Genomic DNA, 25,789 nt, shown 5'->3' with positions numbered 1-25,789 from the left:
AACAGGAGCCTTTACTGGACTCATGAGAAAAGCGGTTGAAGAAAATGTTATTGCATTAGAGATTTTTAAAAATCTAGATAATTCTGGAATACAAATGCCAACCAAAAAAGGCTAATGACATTAGCTCTTATGCTTTTTTTTTTCTAATATCTCAATGATTTCTAGTTTGCTCATCCTTTTTGCTGTAGGCTCTGGACTTCCCTTTTCAATTTTTGTTATAGAATAATGGATAAAACTCTGGGTTGAAGTCAAATATGCCTGAAGGTAGCTTCTTCACTATCTCTGTCACATTTTGCAGGTCACTGAACCTCCCTGAGCCTCAGTTTACTTTTCCGCAGATGAGGACACCTATTTCAGAGTTGTTTCAGGGTTGGGTAAGATGATGTGTGTGAAACATTGAACAAAAGTTAGTACTCACTATCATTCACTATCAATCTGTTATCCTATTTATCTATCTTGGCAGTGATTTAAGAAAGGATTGGGGAAAAAACCAGAAAGGACCAGAGCAAGGTTTTTGTTTGTTTGTTTTTTAAGTATGAAATATCTAGTGAAATAAATTTTATTTTATTTTATTTTTTAAATGTTTATTTTGAGAGAGAGAGAGAGATACCGTACACAAGTGGGGGAGGGGCAGAGAGAGAGAGGGAGAGAGAGAATCCCAAGCAGGCTCTGCGCTATCAGCTCAGAGCCTGATGCAGGGCTTAATCCCATGAGCCGTGAGACCATGGCCTGAGCTAAAATCGAGAGTCATACGTGTAACTGACTAAACCACTCAGGCACCCTGAGATAAATTTATTTTATACAGATATTGTGTTTGAGGTGGAAAGAAAGGGTATGATACAAAATGAACTCAGTTGCACAGCCTAGGTCTATCTGAGTTTATTGTACGGAATATAGTAGTCTGGTACAAAGTCTTGGTTTAATTTATTTCTTTCTTCTTTAAATGTTTACTTATTTATTTTGAGAGAGGGAGAAAGAGCAGGGAAGAAGGGGAGAGGGACAAAGAGAGACGGGGAGAGAGAATCTAAAACAGATTCCACAATCAGCACAGAGCCTGATGTGGGGCATGATCCCATGAACCTGTGAAATTATGACCTGGGCTGAAACCCAAGAGTCTGATGATGGGGTGACTTGGTGGCTCAGTGGGTGAAGCATCTGACTCTTGATCTCTGCTCAGGTCATGATCTCGCAGTTTCATGGGTTCGAGCCCCACGTTGGGCTCTGTGCTGACAGCACGGAGCCTGCTTGGGATTCTCTCTCTCCCTCTCTCTCTACTCCTCCCCAACTCATGCTGTCTCTGTCTCTCTCAAAATAAAATAAACTTTAAAATTTTTTTTAAAAAGTCTGATGTTTAACCAATGGAACCACCCAGGTGCCCCTAAAGTCTTGGTTTTAATGTGGTTATCTATGAAGTTCCTAAGCTGAATTGGGGGGGGAGGGGAGTGGCCATCACATTTTAACAAGGTTTGAAGGGTCTCCAGTTATGAAATTCTCTTTCTTGGAGTCTTCAGTCATTTTATAGATATCCAACATTCCCACTTGCTATAAGCATATAGAAACCCGTGGATATGATCTAGATATTTTTGGGGGGAAGCTGTTTGTGACCAGATGATGAAGAACAACTGCACTGACTTTTAGATTAAGTACTAAGTTTAGTTTATCTGTTAGGGTACTTCATGCTGGTTAATACGAACCCTTCTTTTCCCGAAAATAAAACACTCTTCAGTGCCCCGACTGTGCTTGCTTACAGAGAGAATAAAGTAACTGATGTAGATATCCTTATCATAATTTTTTTTTTTTACTCCCATATTGGCCAAGGTTTTTTTTTCAGTGTTTTATTTTTTGTGACAGAGAGAGACAACATGAGCGGGGGAGAGACAGTGAGAGAGAGACACGGAATCTGAAGCCAACTTCAGGCTCTGAGCTGTCAGCACAGAGCCTGACGTGGGGCTCGAACTTGTCAACCGCTAGATTATGACCCGAGTTGAAGATGATCTCAGCTGTAGTCGGACGCTCGGCTGATTGAGCCATCCAGGTGCCCCTCGGCTAAGGTTCTTTTGACCACAGCAGAAACCAACTGTGGCCACTTAAGGGGAAGAGGGAACTTTGTTTGAAAAGATGCAAGTGTATCTCCCAGAGCTGAAGGATGTGTGCAGCAACCAACGCTCAGTGGGGGAAAATCGGCACTAACTCTGGGAATAACGGCTGAAGCTGTGTGTGGGCCCACAGGGCGCAGCTGTTAATGTGCTCAGCTTCTGTGCTCCCCATAATGCGTGCTAGGAGCCCTCAAGACCACCCCTGCATTTAGCAATTCACCCAGCAGCCTCATGGCACTCAGCCTCTAGCTGTACTCACGGCTCAGATTCATCAGGGTGATGTAATAAGGATACACAGCTCTGTGTTGTAACGGAAAACAGCATAGGCACTGTTGTGCAGGCTTCCTCGTGCACTCTCTCTCCCATGAGGGGTGACGCAGAAACACTCCCGTTCGTGCAACACAAACAGCGTTATATGTGCAGGGTCACCCAGGGTAGTCCGTTTGAGATTCAGCACCCAAGGTTTTTATTGGCAGATGTCCATGTGAGCACCCTCTGCCCGTGTCGAAACTCCAGACTCCCGGAAGGAAAGCAAGTGTTCAGCATAAACCATGTTGTCTACTCAAACAGGAGGCAGAGTGGACACCTGTATCTCCCAATCCCAAGTCATAAATTCTGGAAAGGGTGAATCTGGCCTTTGGACCAGACTCAGGTGCCTTTGGAATCCATTAATTGGGAGGGAGGCAGAATGGAATGAGGTAGATATGGCCTTAAGAACCCATTCCCTGAAGGGTGCCTGAGTGGCTCAGTCGGTTAAGTGTCTGACTTTGGCTCAGGTCATGATCTCACGGTTCGTGGGTTTGAGCCCCATGTCGGGCTCTGTGTTGACAGCTAGCTCAGAGCCTGGAGCCTGTTTCAGATTCTGTATCTCCCTCTCTCTCTGACTCTCCCCTGTTCATGCGGGCTCGCTCGCGCTCGCTCTCTCTCTCTCTCTCAGAAAAAAATAAAAAAAAAAGAACCCATTCCCTGGAATGGGAGAGTGCAGTTCTCGGAAAAGGAGCTCAGGGGCACCTGGGTGGCTCATTTGGTTAAGTGTCCGACTCTTGATTTTGGCTCAGGTCGTGATCAATCCATGGGATTGAGCCCCGCATGGGACTCTGTGCTGGGCATGGAGCCTGCTTAAGATTTTCTGTCTCCCTCTCTCTGCCCCTCCCAATTTCTGTCCTCTCTCTCTAAGAAATAAAAAAAAAAGAGGGGCTCAAAGTGAGGAGGAAGATGGTCTCACTACAGCTCTTGTACTGCATGTTTGAGGTCCCCAGCTCTGGAGAACTTTCATCACGAGGATCCTGTACTCTCTGATGAGATGCTGAATCGCAGGACTTCATTCAGTTAATGACAAAACATTTTTGTCTTCTGTGTGCCAGTCCCTTGAGCCAGAAGCATGCCTTCAATATTTTCCATTTTGTTTTGAAAAAGAGTATGTATGTGTGTTGTCTTCCCTATTCTCTCTGGCTTCTTAGGGATTTAAACATCAAATTCTTCTAAATTTCTATGGATATGCTGAGTACTAAGTTATTCATGTGATAGTATACCTAACATGAAGACATTCGTTTTTCTTTCACAGTAATCCTTTCATTTATTTATCCAGTGATATGGAATTCTTTTTATGAACAGTATATGTATTCAATGTGTTCTCATCCTTTGAGATCTTATAATATCATTGCTGCAGAATTAATATAGATGAAGCAATTTTATTTGATGGATTTTTTAAATGTTTTTTTTTTTTTTGAGAAAGAGAGACCATGCAAGCAGGGGAGGGGCTGAGAGAGACACACACACAGAATCCAAAGCAGGCTCTAGGCTCTGAGCTGTCAGCACAGAGCCTCACACAGGCCTCAGACTCACACGGGTCTCAAACTCATGCATGAGCCGTGAGATCATGACCTGACCTGAAGTCAGACACTTAACCAACTGAGCCACCTGGGCACCCCTGATGGATTTGAAATTAGAATGTAGTCAGTTAATTTAAAAAACAAAAACCAAAAAGGAGCGCCTGGATGGCTCAGTTGGTTAGGCATCTGACTTCGGCTCAGGTCATGATCTCACAGTTTGTGGGTTCGAGCCCCGCGTTGGGCTCTGTGCTGACAGCTAGCTCAGAGCCTGGAGCCTGTTTCAGATTCTGTGTCTCCCTCTCTCTCTAACTCTCCCCTGCTCACACACTCTCTCTCTCTCAGAAATAAATAAAAAAATAAAAATAAAAAAGGCTTTAAAGCTAGAAGTATGATAAAAAATGAGAGATGCTTTATGTATTTTGACAAATATATTTCTTTTTGATTTTGTTTTTGCAGATCTTTAAAATTAAGAGCACTTACGGAAGCAATCTGAATGCAGCATCTCTCTAGATTTTTATGATTTCTCCCCTCCTTACTTTACTTTCTTCCACAGCACCAGCCTTAGGAACAAATATAACTGATTCTTACAAGCATAAAGCCCACTGGTGGGGATGGGTGCACAGGAGTGCACTATGGGTGCAGTAGGCAGCAAGTCAGTTACATGGATAAAATCGGAAGAGCTCTGCTATACATGTTCACTGTGGCAAAGTTAGCAAATATAATAAGCAAAAGAAAACACAAGGAATTTTGTACAGGATAATCACTAAATTTTTGGTCCATTTCCTTTATGTATATGAGATATATGTACACACATTCAAATATATAAAGTATATTGATACTCATATTATGCTATATAGACTGTAATGAAATATACATTAGGTACTGTACATATATACATTGTAACAAAGAGCAGGCTCATACTATTTATACTGTTTATAGTCTTTTTTCATCAATATACACTGACACCTTTCCATCAGGCTCCTCCTACAACCTTATTTTATAATAGCTGTTGACATTGGTTGGAGATTAGTTGATAACTCTAGGCCATGTCCCCCTGGGGGCTGGGGATTTGCAGAGTTAGAGGACTAATGTGTGTGTGTGTGGCGGGGGGGGCAATGTCCCTGAGGAATTAAACTCCACTTTCAGTACTTGAGGGGTCTGTGTGGTGACCTTTACCTCCTGTTGTCCCCTGGGAGAAAGCAGGTTCCAGCTAGGATAGGGATATAAGGAATGTTTATGGAGGAGGGTAAGAATGCAGAGAGGTCGGTGGGTCATGGAGCAGAATTCCAGAGGTCGCAGTGGGAGGATCTGGGAGGCAGAGAGGGAAGGAATATGGGACTGGGTCTGGAACAAGAAACCAGAGTCATGGCGGGAGGAGGGTCTGAGAGACTATGTGTTGCCGGGATGGCTGTAGGGTGTGGCCAGAGATGTGAGGGCAGCGGACCTCTCTCTCTGGCTCTGCCAGAATAGTAGTTTCCACATGTCCCTGGGACTTGCTTTTGTGCCAACTTTCATGCCATTGCTCTTAGCATTGCATGAAAAGCCTGATGAACCGTTAGAAATTGGGGTAGTTGGGGCGCCTGGGTGGCTCAGTCGGTTGTGTCCAACTTCGACTCAGGTTATGATCTCGCGGTTGGTGGGTTCGAGCCCTTCGTTGGGCTCTGTGCTGACAGCTCAGAGCCTGGAGCCTGTCTTCAGATTCTGTGTCTCCCTCTCTCTCTGCCCCTCCCCTGCTCATGCTGTCTGTGTCTCTCTCTCAAAAATAAATAAAACATTAAAAAAATTAAAAAAAAATAAATTGGGGTAGTAATCTCTGTGAGCTGATGGGGGTTCACTGAGAGAATGTTTCCAACAGGGCTGCTCATTTGAGGATGGTGATGATAACCGTGTGTATTTACTATTAGACTTGCCCCACTAGAGATACAGTTTTATACTTGTTCCCGGAAGCCCTGGGAGGCACAAGAGATCACCCAGAGAGACAACAGCTTGAGAAAAAGGCTCCCGGCAGACCTGCAGAGCACCAATATTTTAGAGATGGACAAAGAAGAAGAGGTTCCCCCAAAATGACTGAGGTTGAGTAGCCAGTGAGTGAAGAGTAAAGCCAGAATCTGGCGATGCCACAGAGCTCAGGGAAGAATGTGGGATTTGTTTTTGTTTTTGTTTGTTTGTTTTGCTGTTTTCTTGTTTTTTGGTGGGGAGGAGGAATATGTTTTTAAGAAGTGACCGGCAGGGACAATGCTTTAGACATGGTCATGTGAAGGTTTCCTACTTTATAACACAGCAATTGAGAACTTCAGTAAGATTCAGAATAGAACCCTGTTGCAATTTATATGACTAACCTCCAGACTGGAATCAATTCATTTACTGGGATTGTTTAATCAGTTTACTAGTTTATTAGACATAATGTGGGTCCTCCTAACTGTTGTGTTCGTGTGAACACACCCTTTATGTATTCGGTACATCTCTGTTCTTTCCTGCAGCCGTGACAAGACACATACTTTGCAATACTCTGAATACAAACCCAAGCACATATGTAGCTCACTGCATGGCAGTACAGGTTCATAAAATGGTCATTAAATGTTTCAAAATATGCTAAATTTCTCTGGGTTCTAAGAATAAATACATGAGCCAAAAAAGTGTTCAGAAAATGTTCAGAGATAGTGGATCTGCTCATCATCAGGGATTTGTGATATTTGTAAGACTGCCTTGTTGGACTGAAAGTTAGTGGAATATGGGTTTAAAGGATTTTTTTTTTTCAAATTTTGGAAGAACTTTCATATGGAAGAGGGAAGAAAAGCAGTTTGGACTCAAAATAGAGTCATCAATTGGATTCATTAAAAGATAATGCTTCTCCTCCAAGCAAAGACTGACAAACTCATTTAGGGCTTTCTAAAGGGTTTGTTTCTTGTTTTGTTTTGCATTATGTGAGTGACAAGACCATTTAAAGTTTTTTCTAAGTTTATTTATTTTGAGAGAGAGAGAACATGTGCATGAGTGTGCAAGTGGGGGAAGGGCAGAGAGAGAGGGGGTGGGGGGAAGAGAATCCCAGGCAGGCTCTGCACTGTAAGTGTAGAGCCCAACTAAGGGCTCAAACTCACGAACCATGAAATCATGACCTGAGCTGAAGTTGGACACTTAACCAACTGGGCCACCCAAGTGCCCCATGACAAGATCATTTTTAAGACCTTTTTCTAGTCCAAGATTTCATGAGTCTATGAAATAACTCTGTACGTGGGCTCTTTAAGCAATAGGGAAGGAGATGTAACATTGATTTTGTAGTTCTACCTATGTCTAATTTTCAAGTAAAATATTAAAAAGTCTCAAATACTAATTAAGAGGGCTGTAATTATCCATAATCTCAGCATTTTAACAGTTCTTTTCAATGGGGTGTCTCCTTTTGCTATCTCTCTATGGGCATAGTTATTATTACAAATGTTTACCCATAGTTCTATCTCCTTTTTTTTTTTCCTTCATTGACTTTAGCAATCATGAGATAAATTTAAAGAAATAAGTGTGTTTTCCTGGGGACACCGGAGTGTCTCAGTCGGCTGAGTATCCAACTTCAGCTGAGATCATGATCTTGTGGTTTGTGAGTTTGAGCCCCACATTGGGCTCTGTGCTGATAGCTCAGAGCCTAGAGTCTGCTTTGGATTCTGTGTCTCATTCTCTGTCTATTCCTCCCCAACTCGTGCTGTCTTCTCTCTCTCTCTCTCTCTCAAGAATAAACATAAAAAGAAATGTGTGTTTTCCTGGATTCTGATAGTCTTTAAATCTGAGATGTGGTGGGTAGGAGCAATGTGTTAAAAATGTCTAAGGCCACAAAGGCTTCTTTGAAAAACTGATTTTTTTTTTAGTTTTTGGGCATTTCCTAAATTGTTTGTATTGTTTTATTTTCTCCTTGAATTAGTTGATCATGGCCTTGCCAGACTGGTGACTGTATACTGTGAACATGGTCATAAAGCTGCCAAAATCAACCCCCTCTTCACTGGACAAGCCTTGCAAGAGAATGTGCCTGAAATCGAAGCTCTTGTGCAGACCCTACAGGGACCCTTTAATACCACAGGTAAAGCCCATTAACACTAGACTGTCCATGTAACAGTTAACTGCCAAGACAAGGTATGGCTCCTTTCTCCATTCTTTTTTTTTTTTTTTAATTTTTAAAAAATTTTTTTTTATTTCTAGGAAAGAGAGAGACAGACAGCGTGAGCAGGGGAGGGTCAGAGAGAGAGGGAGTCAGACTCTGAAACAGGCTCCAGGCTCTGAGCTGGCAGTCAGCACAGAGCCCAACGCGGGGCTCGAACCCACGAACCGCGAGATCATGACCTAAGTGAAAGTCGGACGCTTACCCGACTAAGCCACCCAGGCGCCCCTCCTTTCTCCATTCTTGAAGAACTCATGTGCCCCCTGGAGCTGAGGCTCCCATGGGGTGTGAGTTGACCGTGAAGGGAACATTCAGGCACTGTCTAAGAGGACCAGCCTTGAGGTTTTAGAATAGTCTTTTGATAGGTCCCATTCCCTCTGAGTTTAAAAGCATTTACCAAAGAACACATACAAATGGCCAACAGGTAGGATGCCTGTGTGGCTCAATTGGTTAAGGCAGTTGGTTTGTGAGTTTGAGCAATGCATAGAGCTCTGTGCTGATGGTTCAGAGCCTGGAGCCTGCTTTGGATTCTGTATCTCCTCTCTCTGCTCCTCCGCCACTCGTGCTTTGTCTCTCTCTCAAAAAAGATTAAAACAAACAGACAAATAAATGGCCAACAGGTACAGGAAAAGGTATTCACCATCACTCATCATCAGGGAAACGCAGATCAAAGCTGCCATTAGGTATCATGTCACATCTGTCAGAATGGCTGAGACACAAGATAGCAAGTGTTGGTGGAGATGCAGAGAAAACCTCGTGCACTGTTGGTGGGAATGCAAGTAGGCGCAGTCACTGTGGGAAACAGTGCAGATACTCCTCAAAAAATGAAAAATACTGTATAATCCAGCAATCCCACTTCTGAGTATTTATTCAAAGAAATTGAAGTCAGGGTCTTAAAGAGTTATCTGTACTTTTATGTTTTTTGTGGCGTTATTACCATACCCAAAATATAGAAACACTTAACTGCCCATCAATGGATGAATGAATAAAGAAAATGCAGCATGGGGGCATCTGGCTGGCTGGCTCAGTCCCTAGAGCCGGCGACTGTTGATCTTGGGGTTCAAGCCCCACGTTGGGCATAGAGCCTACCCCCCCCAAAAAAAGATTAAAAAAAATAAACGAAAATGCAGTATATGCACAGAATGGAATATTATTCAGCCTTAAAAAAGAAGGGGATCCTTCCATTTGTGACAACATGGATGAACCTCGAGATGTTATGCTTAGTGAAATAAAACCAGTCCCAGAAGGACAGGTACTGCATGCTCGATCCCACCACATGACGAGTTTTAAATCATCAAACTCGTGCTTGCTTCAGCAGCACAGAGACTAGAATTGGAATGATACAGAGAGGATCAGCATGGCGCCAGCACAAGGATGACACACAAATTCGTGAAGTCTTCGATATTTAAGAAAAATAATAAAATAGTCAAACTTATAGGACCAGGAAGTAGAATAGTGGTTTGCAGGGTCTGGGAAGAGGTGAAAATGAGGAGGTATCAGTCAAAAGGTACAGAGTTTCAATTATGAAAGAAAAATAAGTTCTGGAGATATTCTGTACAACATGGGGCTGTTGGCTAGTATTGTATTGTATACTTAAAATTTTGCTAAGAGAACAGATCTTAGGTTCAGCATTCTTACTATGAAAGAAAACTATTTTTAAAGTGAATAAGGGGCACTTGGGTGGCTCAGTCGTTAAGTGTCCGTCTCTTGGTTTCGGCTCAGATCATCGTCTCACGGTTTGTGGGTTCAAGCCCCACATCCGGACTCTGTGCCAATGGCATTAAGCCTGTATGGGATTCTGTCTCCCTCTCTCTCTGTCCCTCCCCTGCTCGCTCTCTACTCTGTTTCTCTCTCAAAAACAAATAAATAAATATTTCTAAAAATATATATATCTTTAAAAAAATGAACAAAAATTGCAAGCCCAGAGACAATAATTAAAGAAAAGATGAACACCCATTATGGGCCACTTTACATCTGTTTTGTCAATTCATTCCTATACCTACTCCCTAAAGAAATTACTGACATCTTTATTTTACAGACAGGGAAACAGACACTTAAGTAACTCATAGATAGGAAGTGGCAGAGGTGAGGTGACAATCCAGCTCTCCCTTCCTGTTTTATTTCCCAGCCTGGGAACTTAAAAAATATGGGGCTAGATAACCAGGCAGAATCTTGGGCTCCTACCTCATGCCATTTTTTTTTTACTTATTTATTTTATTTTATTATTACTATTTTCAAAAGATTTTATGTTTAAGTAGTCTCTTTACCTGACGTGGGGCTTGAACTCACAACCCCAAGATGGAGGATCACATACTCTTCCAACTGAGCCACCCAGGCGACCCCTGTCATGTCTTTTTTTAAAAGTTAATGTTGGCCAACATCACATTCTGGTATATACATCAACTGGTAATGTTCTGGTAATGCAGTGACTTTTAAGGGCACAACAATTTCATTATCTTTCAGTTCCAGGATCTGACTGGAGTCAGCTAGGTAAATCTCAGCTGGGGGTCTCAGAGACAATCTATGCTTCCCTTGTAATTTAAATGGCCCTTCAGGAATGGAAAAGCTTAGTGTTTTAGTATCCACCCCATTCGCCTTGTTGTGCCTTCCTCTTCTTGTTTTTTTTTTTTTTTTATGTTTATTTATTTATTTTGAGAGAGGAAAGAGAGAGAGAGAGAGAGAATATGGGTTGGAGATGAGCAGAGAGAGAAGGAGAGGGAGAACCTGAAGCAGGCTCCACCCTGTCAGCACAGAGCCCGATGTGGGGCTCCATCCCACAAACAGTGAGATCATGACCTGAGTCAAAATCAAGAGTTGGACACTTAAACTCCTGAGCTACCCAGGTGCTCCTGTTGTGCCTTATTCTTGCTGAATCTACTTATAGATCCCTAATCTTGTATCAACTCATACTCCCATAACTTTGCATGGAATGTCTTTCCATCTCTACCCAGCCAACCTTGGGCATTCCTGTTCATTTTTAAGCATGCTGCAAGCTCTGCCCACTCTGTAAGGCAGAGCTAACCACAGCTTGCCAAGGTTGAGTTCAGGATCCCCTCACCTGTACACTCATACAGCTGTGTGCAACTCTCAACAGTAGTGTATCTACCAAAACAAATAAAGAACTTAATCTGACTTCAGAATAAAGCTATTCTAAAAATACTCTCAAACCCTCCATTCCGTACTCACTGTAAATATGAAGTTACTTAACAGAATGTGCAATCTTCTTAGTGGGAAAAGCCATTAGTTTATATGACTTGGTATTGTCATTACTTGTTTATAAAATTTTCCCCATAAGGCTTAGATTTTCTTTAGGAAAAAGACTCTTTCTTTCTTTCTTTTCTCCTAAGTAAGCTCTAGGCCCAGCGTGGGGCTCAAACCCATGACCCTGAGATCAAGCATCACATGCTGTACCTATTGAGCCCTCTTGAAAAAGACTATTTCTTAGTTGTGTTTTTGTACACTCAGTGCAATACAGCTTCTGGCATATTGTAGCTCTCCAAATTTGGTTACTGGATGGATGAAACTATGTTTATCTATAACCATGTGTTTTTATGTCTCTTCTTTTAGAAGCATGATGGATCTGTGTATTTGAAATACATGTAGTTAATAAAAATAGCAGAAAATGTGAGAAACACAAAGCAATTGTTAAGCTGCATGCTTTTCTTTGTCATCACATTTAATAGTTTTAAGTTTTTGAAAAATTTTATTGGGTAAAGTATACATAGCCATTGCCACTGTAACCATTTTATTTTAAGTAATTTCTATGCCCAACTTGGGGCTTGCACTCACAACCCCAAGATCAAGAGTTGCACACTGTACCACTTGAGCCAGCCAGGTGCCCCTCAACTCAAACCATTTTAAAGCATGCAATTCAGTGATGTTTCATACAGTCACAATGTCAACCATCAATTTAGTTCCAGAACATTTTCATCACCCAAAAAGGAAGTCTTGTGCCTAGAAAACAGTTACTGCCTTCTCCTCAGCCCCTGGCAACCACTGATCTACCTTCTATTTCTATAGATTTGCCTATTCTTGACATTCTGTATAAACGAAGTCCCAGTCTGTGGCCTTTTGGGTCTGGCCTTTTCCATTTAGCATAATGTTTCCAAGTGTCGTCCAAACTGTAGCATAAATTGGTACTTTATTCCTTTATGTGGCTGAATAATATTCCATCGTATAGTGTGGGGAAATAAGTTCAAGAATTCCTTATACTTCTATAGATGGGTTAAGAAAGCTTAGGGCGAAAAGCCACCACCACAGGGCAAAAGAGTCCAAGGTTAGTCATTAAGTAGGAAAAAGTTTGGGGCCAAAAGCCGCCACTACTGGGTGAAAGTGCCCAAGGTTAGTTAGCGAGATATTATAATGGGATCACGAGTAACTTGTTATATCACCTGCAGGAAACTACTTTCTATCTGGTGCCAATATACTTTGATCACAAATACCACTTGCCCCCCAGACCCTTTGCTTCTTACACACACAAGTTAATAATTAATAATTACTGTCTGATTATTTTCTTCATGTTCACCACATGTGTAAGATCGTGAGAGCTCTATAAATACAGAGATGAAATCCCTGTTCAGGGCTGTTGTCTCCTCCTGGACATTAGCCTCTCTCATATTCAATTCTGCATCCACTCTTTTGCTGGACAAGAGAGAACTCCAGATTCATAGTCTGTGACAGTATGGCTATATTTTGTTTATACCATCAATGGATATTGGGTTATTTCCTATCTCATTTAATCTTTAAAAAATTCTTTTTAACATTTACTCATTTTTGAGAGACAGAGTGTGAGTGGGGGAGGGGTAGAGAACGAAGGAGACACAGAATCCGAAACAGGCTCCAGGCTCTGAGCTGTCAGCACAGAGCGTGACATGGGGCTCAAACCCATGAGCTGCAAGATCATGACGTAAGCCGAAGTCAGATGCTTAATCGACTGAACCACCCAGGCACCCCTGTCTTATTTTATCTTAACAACAACCCCATCCTGTGCTCCTGTTTTATAGATTAAAATGTGAGGCAGAGAAGCCAAGTGATATACAAAGCAATTTTTATAACTTGAATGGTCAATCAGTATCAAAGAGCTAAAGTTTATTGTAAGAAACCACAAGCAATAATAAAGTAAATGTTGGTTTGTTAAAAACTCAAGTTGTAGGGTTAGATAAATGACTGATCATTGATTTGGTGCTGAGCTACTGATATACTACAATGCTCTCCTTTTTTTTGACCGAGGTTCAGGCAGATTTCCCTTTACCTTAAAATGTTGCTCTGCTATCCAAATTAATCACATTTAGACCAACTGTTTAGTGGTAGACATTACTTTATAAGTATTAATATAAGACTTAAACATTTGGGGAGATATTTGTGATAAAGGTAGAATACCTGATCTGTAGCTATAAAGCAGATGAGTGTTAAATTTCAATTTTTAGTTTGAAATTACAGTAGAATCAAAATTTGGCATGAAGCGGTATGGCTCTCTCCTTGTGGAAAAAGACTTATATTCTCTCTCCTAGTCTGACTATTTCGTGGCCTTTGACCATATTTTTAGTTTTGCCTTTAGAAAAATCCAGATAGCCATTGATGATGACCCGGCTTATCCAGAACAAAATGCACTGAATTAAAATAATATTTTTGGTATGTTCTATAATTAATTACATGGTTGAGGGGCGCCTGGGTGGCTTAGTCAGTTAAGCGTCCGACTTTCGCTCGGGTCATGATCTCGCGGTTCGTGGGTTCGAGCCCCGTGTCGGGCTCTGTCCTGACTGCCAGCTCAGAGCCTGGAGCCTGTTTCAGAGTCTGTCACTCCCTCTCTCTCTGACCCTCCGCTGCTCACACTGTCTCTCTCACTCCCCTAGAAATAAATAAAACATTAAAAAAAAATTTATAATTAATTACATGGTTGATTGTTTCTTAAAATGATCCCTTTGATTCCATTTTCTAGGGTTATTGAACATGGGGAAGGAAGAGGCCTCTCTTGAGGAAATATTAGCCTATCTCAACCAAATCTACTGTGGGCAAATTTCTATTGAAACCTCCCAACTTCAGAGCCAGGAGGAGAAAGACTGGTTTGCCAAACGGTTTGAGGAACTGAAAAAAGAAGCCTTTACCACAGAAGAGCGAAAACATCTGTCAAAACTAATGCTAGAATCTCAGGTATAAAAGTACCAGCTAACATCAAAGGAATAGGATGGCTCATTTTCTACAAAGATACATCAACATTGAACAGAGGGACTTAAAGCATTTACTTACCCCTATTTACCTCGTTGCCTCAACACAACAGAGAATAGAACACACACCACTTTTTTCTAAGTAGGAAAAAGTAGATCACCAAACAACTGTCAAAATATATACTTTTTATATATTTGCCTATTCACTCTGTAAAAGACTGCAAAGTCCTTAAGACCTTGCTTCTCTTTTTATGACCTGGAGTGATCAAAAAAAGAACGATGCATGGAAGAGACTCTTGGTACAAATTAATGGAGCTGAGTCTGTCAGGGCTATGATCAGGACTCGGGGGCATGTCAAAGATGACAAGAAAACTATGTCCAGTAATTTGGATAGTTGGGTCATTTGCAGCCTTGATGAAATAGTACCATAGAGCCCTGTACTAAAACATAAGGCTTAGGAAGGACAGGCTCTGGCCCAGCCCCTACTCTAGAAGAACACATTCTAGGAGGATCCCTCTTGGGGTAAGTTATTCCACCACTCAAGTGGTTTTCTCTGCAATCCGACTGCAGCCTGCTCTCCTTTAGGCTTTCCTGCCACGTTCTGGATTAGTCATTTCTGTCTCTGGGGTGTGTCGTGAAGGAGCACAGCTGCGGCCACTTGAAGCAGTGTAGGGTGTTCCTACAATACACACGAACGTGTCTGACTTCGACCTAAGTAGTTGGCTGTCTTCCCGCCATAAGTGTGTCTGACGTGATGTTCCATAGGAGTTTGATCACTTTCTGGCCACCAAGTTTGCCACGGTGAAGCGGTATGGAGGCGAAGGAGCTGAAAGCATGATGGGCTTTTTCCACGAGTTGCTGAAAATGGCAGCCTACAGTGGGATAACTGATGTAATTATTGGCATGCCCCATAGAGGGAGGCTTAATTTATTGACAGGCCTTCTGCAGTTCCCTCCAGAGGTAAGGTACTTTCTATGATATACAATCAACTGTAACAGAATAGAACTGATGATGCTAGTAATTCTTTCTAGAAGCCTGAGTAAACCTCTCAGCCATTGGTCCATGAGGTAGCTTAATGAACTGATGGAACCTGGGGCTCCTGGGTGGCTCAGTTGGTTAAGCGTCCCACTTCAGCTCAGGTCATGATCTCATGGTTTGTGGGTTCGAGCCCTGAATCAGGCTCTGTGCTGACAGCTAGCTCAGAGCCTGGAGCCTGTTTCAGATTCTGTGTCTCCCTCTCTCTCTGACCCTCCCCTGCTCACACTGTCTCTCTCTCTCAGAAATAAATAAAAAACATTTAAAAAAGTAAAAAAAAATTAATTGATAGAACTTAACACTGGTGATAGATCTGGTATTTGAGTTGATTCTCTGTGTATTCTGTAATGAATTCTTTCTTCTCTCTGGGAAGGTAAAAGTTTGTTTTCTCAAGGATGATATGAATAGATCATTTCTTTGAAATTCTCTCTGTTCTTTGAAGCACGCTTTTCTAATGTAATAAAAATTGCTCAAGCAAACATTAAGATCGGTGAAATTATTTCACCTTCCAAGGAGTCAATTTTCCCTTCCATTTATTTGCAGAGTTTGTACTTAACATATTATACTAAAACTAATAATACATTGTCATCCTGGGAGACCACTCACATGAGTGGTTTCGTGGATAATTGGATCTTGGTGCTCCTCTTTCATCCAACTCAGCTTCTCTATCAGTCTCTCAACAGACTTGAGAGTCAAGATTGCAGATTTGATGTCCAGGAACATCAGAATGACTTGCAATTTAATAAGATTGTGACCATTGTGTGTGGCTTAACCTTACCACTGATCTGGGCCAGGAGATTAAAAGTAATTATAAGTGTTAAAGGGACTGTGAAAGTTAATGGAATGAATGGAGCCCACGGAAGGATGTGTTATCCTTAAATCATTAGAAAGTATATATGATGCCATGTTTGGGGCCAAGCTTTACCACTACTCATCATACCTCAGTTTTTCTGATGTTGAGAGATTGATAATCTGCTCTTAAAAGACAGAGACTTTAGACAAGGCAGACAATGACCGAATCAAGTGATTGACAAATGTGCTTAAATATATGTAGAAATCTGTAAACCCAAAATTACATTCCCCAAAATATTGCAGACAAAAAGTGACTCCAAGATGCTGAATTATAATTGACCGTATTTATGAGAAACACATATGTATACACACTGCGAGTACGTGTGTTCCTCTTTGGAGACTGGTCAATATGAAGCTCATGGGTCATTCAAACCATTTGGGTAGTTGAGAATAACATGTCTTTGGCAAATGCCTTGGCTTGACCCAGCTTTGTTACTTGGTGGCCCAAGGACCTTTAACAAGTTAATTTCTCTTGTTTGTGCATTTTTTAAAACTGTAAAATCATAAATATTTAATTTTTTCTTTTCAAATTTGTTTAAATTCTTCCATGAGTCACTTTTTTTCTGTCTGTTCATGTGCATCTTTGTTCTCTAAAACTTCCAATTGATTTCTTGGGTGTTCAGAATAATTTGATATTTATCTAGCTGTTCCGGGGGGAGGCAAGCTTGGGGTCACCCTCCTCCTCTGCCATCTTAACCTCTAGCTTGTGCATTTTTAAAATGGGTAGTAATGTTTGTCTCGTGGTAAGCTATGAAAATGAAGTCAGAGAATGTATGCAAGGAAGTCCTTTGAGAATTAGACAGTAGAAGTTTTATTCAGTGTGATTTGAGCTGATTGGTGCATGTCATCTTGTGTCTAAATGGGATTAAATTCTATTCTACCATTTTCCTGTCTGCCTTTAACAAGATTCCTACAAAGTTCATTTGGAAAATATATTCTAACAGGTGTATTTAAGAAAAAATTATTTTGCTTATGGCAAGGTAGAGATGACTTACTATCTAACATCTTAATACCTAACTTATCGTCTATATGTCTAACTATCATGTTAGACTCTTTGGAAAGTGTTAGTACCTCAGGGGTGCCTGAGTGGCTCAGTCAGTTAGGTGTCCGGCTCTTGATCTCAGTTCAGGTTGTAATCTCACAGTTTGTGAGATTGGGCAAGGAGCCTGCTTGGGATTCTCTCTCTCAATTTCTCTCTGTCCTTCCCCTTTTCTCTCTCTCTCTTTCTCTCACTTTTAAAATAAATAAATAGGGGCACCTGGGTGGCTCAATTGGCTGGGTATCTGACTTCAGCTCAGGTCATGATCTCGCAGTTCCTGAGTTCAAGCCCCACATTGGACTCTCTGCTGTCAGTGCAGACAGAGCCTGCTTCAGGTCCTCTGTCCCCCCTCTCTGCCCCTCTCCTGCTTGCACTCTGTCAAAAATAAATAAAAAGAATTTAAAAAAATAAAACAAAATAAAGCAAAAAGTATTGGTACTTCATTTGATAGTAAAGGTCTCCAAGTAGGTCTGTGCATTTGAGCAGTTAGAATTTTGTTTAATGCATGTCGATAATAGTTATACAAGCATGTACATAAAGGGTTTTTTGTTTTTAATTGTATGATTTAAACTAGCCCTCTCTTCCCTGGTATCCATTGTGATAAAAGACATTTTTCCTCGTATGTTTATTCATAACAGCTGATGTTCCGTAAAATGCGAGGCTTAAGTGAATTTCCGGAAGACGTTTCAGCCACCGGAGATGTTCTGTCTCACTTGACCTCCTCAGTTGACCTGGACTTTGGCGCGCACCATCCCCTCCATGTGACAATGCTGCCTAACCCCTCACACCTGGAAGCTGTCAACCCCGTGGCTGTCGGGAAGACTCGTGGAAGGCAGCAGTCTAGACAGGACGGGGACTACTCTCCAGACAGTTCGGCTCAGCCTGGAGACAAAGTCATCTGCTTACAGGTACTTGTAGCTTCAGGAAGTGAGGCCAGAGGTTGGGGAGAAGGGGAAGATGGGAAGCCCAGGCTGGTAGCTCTGAAAGGAGATGGTAGAGGGGCGCCTGGGTGGCTTAGTCGGTTAAGCTTCCGACTTTCGCTTAGGTCATGATCTCGCGGTTCATGGGTTCGAGCCCCGCATCGGGCTCTGTGCTGACTGCCAGCCCAGAGCCTGGAGCCTATTTCGGAGTCTGTGTCTCCCTCTCTCTCTGACCCTCCCCTGTTCACACTGCCTCTCTCTCTCTCCTAGAAATAAATAAAACATTAAAAAATTAAAAAAAAAAAGAAAAAAGAAAGGAGATGGTAGACATCCAAGATGAAGTTGAGGTGAAAAGAAGATTCCAGGCTTGTTTTTAAAATTAATAGCAGATATGAGGTCTCATCTCAAGGCAACTGACTTTAGACAGAGGTTTCACTGTGGTTTTTTTCTCTCTTATGAGGTATTTAAGGGAGCATTGACTAGTATCCCTGATGCTTTTCAGAGGAGAGATGTCAAAACTTCTCTGAAAATATGCCCCTCTAGGAAACTACCTGGTATCCATATATCTAACAAGGCTGTAAGAATCTGGCTTTCATTTGTTAGCTTCTTGTTTGTTTTAAAATGAAGGTCTTTGACATTAAGGCAACCGATACATATTGTTAATGTGGCTCTTGCTTCCTTTACCCCCTCAGTTTTTTGGAACCTGACAGCCTAGATGTTTGGACTGTGGATCACTTTTTTTCTTTCTTCTATGAGTATTCATTTAAATATGAACCTTTAACTACTGGGCAGTAATTAATTCTTGGTATCAGTAGCTGAGTCTTTAAACCCCATAGAAATACGTACCTCTATAAGGCAGGAGAATATTTGGCTGCATTTTTACAAAAAACAACTTTATCTTATTCATGTTCATTTTCCATGGGCCAGAAACTTACAGTAAGTAAATTGGGGGTATCCAGCATTGCATTTGACTATGACATAGTTTTTCAAAGTGAAAATCTTAACATTGTTAGCCAGACATTCTAGTTACCGTTCGCTTGACTTAATTCACCATACTCTAAAATATTTTAGTCGTTCACATTAGCAAGTCTTAACATGGACTTTAGAAGCAGGAGATGAAAATGACATTTTCTTTGTTTATTTTTGAAAAAGGTGGGGGGAGGGGCAGAGAGAGAGACACGCGCACACAGAATCCAAAAAAGGCTCCAGGCTCCAAGCTGTCAGCACAGAGCTGATGTGGGGTTCGAGCTCATGAACCTCGAGATCAGGACCTAAGCTTAAGTCAGATACTTAACTGACTGAGCCATCCAGGCACCCTGACATTCTCGTTAAAGTGATAAGAAACTGCCCTCCTTTCTCTACTTTGTGTTCCCAAATCACCTGCCCTACTGTATCTATACGTGACCTGCTGTGCTGATTTCTTGTGGGAACTCTAGATTTGGAGCCTATAAAATTATGGTGGGTGAGATTCTGGGTGCTACTTTTTCTGCCTGACCTCTTCTCTTTATTTTGATCCTGAACCTGGTGAAAGTAGATTGTCATTTGTGATCAGTGTGTGTCCAAACCCGCTTGCCATGTTTAGCTACGGAGCTTCCACCTCACCCAGCATTTGTTTGTGCTTACGGACCCTCACTCCCAAAAAGCGCTATGCAGAAGAGTGGAGTGGTTTCTCCTCTGATTTGAGAAAAAAATAAAATTAGAAAATGGTGCCTGTGTGCCATGAATCTGAAGACCATGATAAAATGATGCAAGTTGTGAGCAGATGTTATGTTACTTTAAAAAAAATGGGTTTTTTTTGAGAGAGAGAGAGAGAGCACAGGTGCATGCATGCGTACATGGGTGAGTGGGGAAGGGGGGCAGAGAAAGAAGGAGAGAGAATCTTAAGCAGGCTCCATGGTCACCTTGGAGCCTGACTCATGACTAGATCCCACAACTGTGAGATCATGACCTGAGCCAGAATCAAGGGTTGGAAGCTTAACTGACTGAGCAACCTAGGTCCCTCTAAAATTTTTTTATTTGGATATAGTTGACACCAGATGTTATGTTCTTATTGATGCCTCTGATATAACATTTTATAAAGGAGAAGAGAAATACATCTTCCTTCCTTTACTGAACTCCTTTCCTTTTTTCTTTTTTTAAAAAAATTTTTTAATGTTTTATTTATTTCTGAGAGAGAGAGAGAGACAGTGTGAACAGTGGAGGGTCAGAGAGAGGGGGAGATACCGAATCTGAAACAGGCTCCAGGCTTTGAGCTGGCAGTCAGCACAGAGCCCGACGCGGGGCTCAAACCCACGAACCATGAGATCACGACCTGAGCCGAAGATGGAAGCTTAACCGACTGAGCCACCCAGGCGCCCCTTTTTTCTTTTTTTCTGAGAGAGCGAGAGAGAGATGGAGAGAGACGGAGAGAGAGAGAGATGGAGAGAGAGAGAGAGAGATATGGAGAGAGAGAGAAAGAGCGAGCAAGCGCACATATGCACAGGTGAGCAGGGGAAGGGCAGAGGGAGAGAGAGAGTGTGTGAAAGAGAGAGAGGGAGTCCCAGCAGCCACCACACTCAGCTCAGAGCCCAACTCGGAGTTCCATCTCAAGACTGTGAGGTCACATACGGAGCCAAAATCAAGAGTTGGATGCTTAACCTATTGAGCCACCCAGGCGCCCCTAATGAATTCCTTTTCTATCACTACTCCCAAGAAATCCCATCGGCAAGGAGGAATGTTCAGATGCCAGGAGACCCTGGACCTTGTGGCTAAGGGTTGGACTTGACATTGTAGCATGGTGTAGAAGAGACAAACACTGGAACCAAGACGATGAGTTCAAATCCTGGCTTTGCTGCTCTCTGGCTTGGTGTGCTTGGTTCTGTTATGGTGGTTCCCTGAATCTCATAGGAAAATGGGAGTGTGTTATATTCCTCATCAGGTTCTGAGAATTAAGAATGTGGACATTGTAAGTTACTTGATCTAGGAGAAAGGCTTGGAAGAGTGGAGGTATCATAGGAGGCCCAGGGTCTAGCCCAATGTGAAATATACACTCTTTGTGAGCCTTGGTTTCCTCCTCTGCAAAAAGGACAGTAGTGACTTCCTTATCCGGCCCCCACCTGGTTGTTGAGTGGATTGATACTGTGGACATAATGTAAGGGTGTGTTATTACTAGGTATAGATACTTCCAAATGAGACTCATCCCTATACACCCTTAGCGAAGGGAAGGCGGGGACTGGAAATTTCCCTGAGGCAAAGGAGTGCTTCCTTTCTTTGACAAAATATTGTACTTACATTTAAAAAAAATGACTATTTTAAGGACATTGTCCTTAAAATAGTCCTTTTAAAAAATGCACTTTTAAAAAATGCACTTCGAAGTATTCTTTCTTCATTTATATTTAGGTCCTTTTAAAAAATGCACTTCGAAGTATTCTTTCTTCATTTATATTTAGGTCCTTTTAAAAAATGCACTTCGAAGTATTCTTTCTTCATTTATATTTAGGTCCTTTTAAAAAATGCACTTCGAAGTATTCTTTCTTCATTTATATTTAGGTCTTTTACTTCTGTTATTATAAGAGTCCCAGTGGTTACCTTAAGTTGGAACATATCGGATTGTTTTATTGTTTATTATTATTATTATTTATTATTATTTTATTTTAGAGAGAGTGTGAGAGGGCGAGTAGGGGAGAGGGGAGGAGAGGCGGGGAGAGAGAGAGAGAGAGAAAATCTTTAGCTCCATCCATGCTCAGTGAGGAACTTGACCCTGGGATCATGACCTAAACCAAAATCAAGAGTTGGCTGTTAGGGGCACCTGGGTGGTTCAGTTACTTAAGCATCCAACTCTTGGTTTTGGCTCAGGTCTTGATCTCACACTTTTGTGATTTCGAGGCCTGCATCAGACTCAATGCTGACAGTGCAGATCCTGCTTAGGATTCTCTATCTCCCTCTTTCTGTCTCTCCCCCACTCATGCTGTCTCTGTTTCCCTCAAAATAAATAAATAAACATTTAAAAAATTAAAAAAATAAAAGTTGGATGCCCAACCAACTGAGGCCCCCAGGGTACTCCAGATAATTTATTCCTAAATATTTATTTATTTTTGAGAGAAACAGAGAGAGAGAGAGAGAGAGAGAGAGAGAGAGAGAGCAAGCAGGAAAGGGGCAGAGCGAGAGGAAGACACAGAATCTGAAGCAGGCTCCAGGCTCTGAGCTGTCAGCACAGAGCCCAATGTGGGGCTTGAACTCACAAACCAACAGATCATGACCTGAGCCAATGTCAGACGTTTAACTGACTGAGCCACCCAGGTGCCCCTTTTATTCTTTAGTTTAGCATTTCAACTATTTATGATACTAGCCTTTTATTTATTTTTTTATTGCAATATATTTGACAATAGCATTATGTAAATTTAAGGTGTATAACATGTTGATTTGACAGATAATTGCTTGCCTTTTAGCCTGAAGTCAGTAGAACTCATATCTTCTTCAAAGATCTTCTAAGATCTTTAATTCCCTCATTATTTGCTTTCAACTTTTCCAAAAAAGATTTCCCCTTTTATCTACTACTTTCATCTATCAGGTTTTGTAAAGATGTTGTGATCTAACAGACTTCAGATGTGCTGGAAGAAGAACACATTTCAAATGTTGTGTGATAGTATTTTGTTGTTTCCTCAAAGCATCTTTTNTGTTTTTGTTGTCATATCACCCTCCCCGTCTTTGTGTTCACAGTGTGGCCAACACACCCAGTGGGGATTAGGTGATGTGAGCTGCACTCTGTCTCTTTCAGAGGCAGGATGATTGGGGGAAGAGAGAGAGAGTTCAAAGCTGTGCACTGTTCCTCATGTCTTATAAGCTGTTTTCATGAAAACTGTACTGGAACTGATTTTCCTTTGTTACCACTGATAGCCCTTCCTTCTGTGGTGCTGCTGCATGTTCTAGAATGTTGATGGGTATATTAGAAGTGATGCGTGTGAGTGACAATTTGGGAGGGAAGGATAGATCAACTGGTGGTGGCCATAAGCAGTAACAGGCTTTGAAACCTACTTGAGATCAGCCTAACCATTCTTTCTTTTTTCTTTTTTTTTTTTATAATTTTTTATTTTATGTTTTACTTATTTCTGAGAGAGAGAGAGAGACAGCATGAGCAGGGGAGGGTCAGAGAGAGAGGGAGACACAGAATCCGAAACAGGCTCCAGGCTCTGAGCTAGCTGTCAGCACAGAGCCTGACGCGGGGCTCGAACCCACAAACCGTGAGATCATGACCTGAGCCGAAGTTGGATGCTTAACTGACTGAGCCACCCAGGCACCCCCAGCCTAACCATTCTAGAAAGTCTTGTATGGAACCAGCAGATTTTTAGGAGGGCAGGGGAGCAGTAAGAGCGTGGTTGTATTCATTCCTGTTATTATTTGAAAACAGTTTATTCCAAAATGGAAACATAAATCTCTCCACCCCTTATGTTCATTTTCTTGTTTTCTCCCCTATGACTTAGGTTCACGGTGATGCTTCTTTCTGTGGTCAGGGGATTGTTCCCGAAACATTTACGCTGTCTAATCTCCCACATTTCAGAATTGGTGGGAGTGTCCATCTGATTGTCAATAACCAGCTGGGTTACACCACTCCTGCAGAAAGAGGAAGGTCTTCCTTATACTGCAGTGATATCGGTATGTGACATAGGGAGGCATCACTAGGGAAACATCTAGTTCAATATGGAACAGCAAGTGTCCCTGGTTATCCCGTTTTAAATCAGGGGTCAGATATGGTTAGTAGTTACCAACAGTGATGTCCATATTCCTTCAAAAGTCTGAGTGTGACCTTTGAATCCGAAGAAGTGCAACAAGAGGGAAACAGAAAGGGTGCCATCTCCAATCGCCCAGGTATCTAATTGAATGCTCTTATGGGAACCAAAGGTCAACACAATTAGCACAACACCAGGGTGCTTATCTTTAGGAGATTCAAACCCGGGGTGCCCAAGACCTCAGTCAAGAATGATACTGAATTTGGCTAAGTGGTCTTGGTTAGAAATAAGATGTGAAGAAGCAAAGTTGACTTGTTTTACCCTGGAAATTAGCAGTATTAAGAGAAAGGCAGGGCTTTTTGTACCCATTCCCCCAAGTCACAAAATTATATGACTTGTTAGATGGTAGGAACTATTCCAGTTTTGTACCCAGCCCTTGGCCTAGATGCCTTTTGGGACTATCTACGTGAATGTTTTGTGATAAGTTTGATAGATACCGGAAACACATTCTAGGGTTTTTCTTTGAAGAAAATTCATTTTTCTTCAAATTTTAATGACCCTTTTATCTCAGGAGGAAAGATATAGTAGTAATGACAATAACAAAATAAATAGTAGTTATTATATACCAGGCACTATTCGGCACTTTATATGCAGTAACTCATGTAATCTTTACAACATCACCAGGAGGTATAGGAGCTGTTATCCCAGGTTTTTTGATGAGAAAACTGAGATTCATAACTACTAAGGTCACAGAGTGCGTCACATAGCTGGGGCATGACCTCCTTCCTGTCAGCTGGACTCCAAAGTGTGGGTTCTTAACAACCCAGCCAAATCATCTCTGAGTGTGTGGGCTGCCTCCCCATGTGGGCAAGAGGGCTTGGAGGTGGGCTGATGGCCTTTGGGGCTGGCTCACCGGCTTCATCTGTCTTCTCTGCCTCAGGGAAGCTGGTGGGCTGCGCCATCATCCATATCAATGGAGACAGCCCAGAGGAAGTGGTTCGTGCTGCACAACTGGCTTTTGAATACCAGCGCCAGTTCCGGAAGGATGTGATTGTTGATTTGTTATGCTACAGGCAGTGGGGCCACAACGAGCTGGATGAACCCTTCTTCACCAACCCGGTCATGTACAAAATCATCAGGTATAATTGTAAACCTTTGTTGAAGATCCCCTTACTCCCATAGTGCTTCCATTGTTTTTATTATTTTTATTAGCCACGCTGAGGTAGGGGGACCATCTCCCTGGGTTGCCTGAGACACGAAACTTTTGGGGCTGAGACTGGGATACTCCTGAGCAAACTGGGATGGTCATCCTATGGACCCCAGGAAAGCTCCCCAGATTCTTCAAACTCTACACGTTTACTCTGTGAATAAACAAAGGCAACTTACCAACCTCACTTGGCCAATGAGTAACTGAGGTAAGAAGACTTGGGCAGAGCCCTTAGCCCAAAGCTACTTAGTGTGTCATTGACAGGACCAGAAACAGATCCATGATTCACGTGGTACCTTGCCAAGAGGCAACATGATGGATTTTAAGGAACCCTGAGAACTCTGCTGTCCAATATGGAAGCCAGTACCATACATGGCTATTGAACACTTGAAATGTGGCCATTCTTGCTGGGGATGTTGTGAGAAAAAAGTTGAGAGAAAAAAAGTTGTGAGAAAAAAAGACTGTCAGCTACCTCAATAAGAATTTTTATGTTGGTAAAGTATTGAAGTGACTATATTTTGAGTATACTGAGTTAAATATGTTATTAAAATTCATTCTGTTTATATTTTTAAGCTTTTCTAATGTGACCACTAAGAGATTTTTAATTACATGTTGGCTGGCTCTGTATTTCTTTTGGACACCATTGAGACAGGAAGCTAATGAGATGGAGAGGAACATGTTACTTTGGAATTTCCTTTTTTGATACTAGAAAGTACAATAGAGCCCCCTTCTCACATTTTATTTCCCCATAGATATAAATTAAAGTAGAGGAATAAATTTGGTGACATTTTATAGGTC

General features: G+C 41.8%; 1 protein-coding gene and 1 non-coding gene across 2 annotated transcripts in view; both read left to right on the top strand.

Moving 5' to 3' along the window:
• Positions 1-25,789, top strand: part of DHTKD1 (dehydrogenase E1 and transketolase domain containing 1) — a 53,061-nt gene that overhangs the window by 6,595 nt on the left and 20,677 nt on the right. The window contains exons 2-7 of the mRNA XM_077758512.1: positions 7,836-7,991; positions 14,008-14,219; positions 14,999-15,193; positions 17,798-18,067; positions 23,539-23,710; positions 24,725-24,923. Coding sequence (XP_077614638.1) covers positions 7,836-7,991; positions 14,008-14,219; positions 14,999-15,193; positions 17,798-18,067; positions 23,539-23,710; positions 24,725-24,923 — 1,204 coding nt within the window. The remainder of the gene's footprint in view (positions 1-7,835; positions 7,992-14,007; positions 14,220-14,998; positions 15,194-17,797; positions 18,068-23,538; positions 23,711-24,724; positions 24,924-25,789) is intronic.
• On the top strand, positions 9,372-9,478 carry LOC144227038 (U6 spliceosomal RNA). The gene has a single exon (XR_013333833.1). It is a non-coding gene; the product is annotated as a U6 spliceosomal RNA (small nuclear RNA).

This window comes from Crocuta crocuta, unplaced genomic scaffold, assembly GCF_008692635.1.
Source record: "Crocuta crocuta isolate KB4526 unplaced genomic scaffold, BGI_CrCroc_1.0 scaffold32, whole genome shotgun sequence".
Lineage (NCBI taxonomy): Eukaryota > Metazoa > Chordata > Mammalia > Carnivora > Hyaenidae > Crocuta > Crocuta crocuta.
Note: the sequence above shows the minus strand (reverse complement) of the source record. Positions and strands in the feature narration are given on the sequence as shown.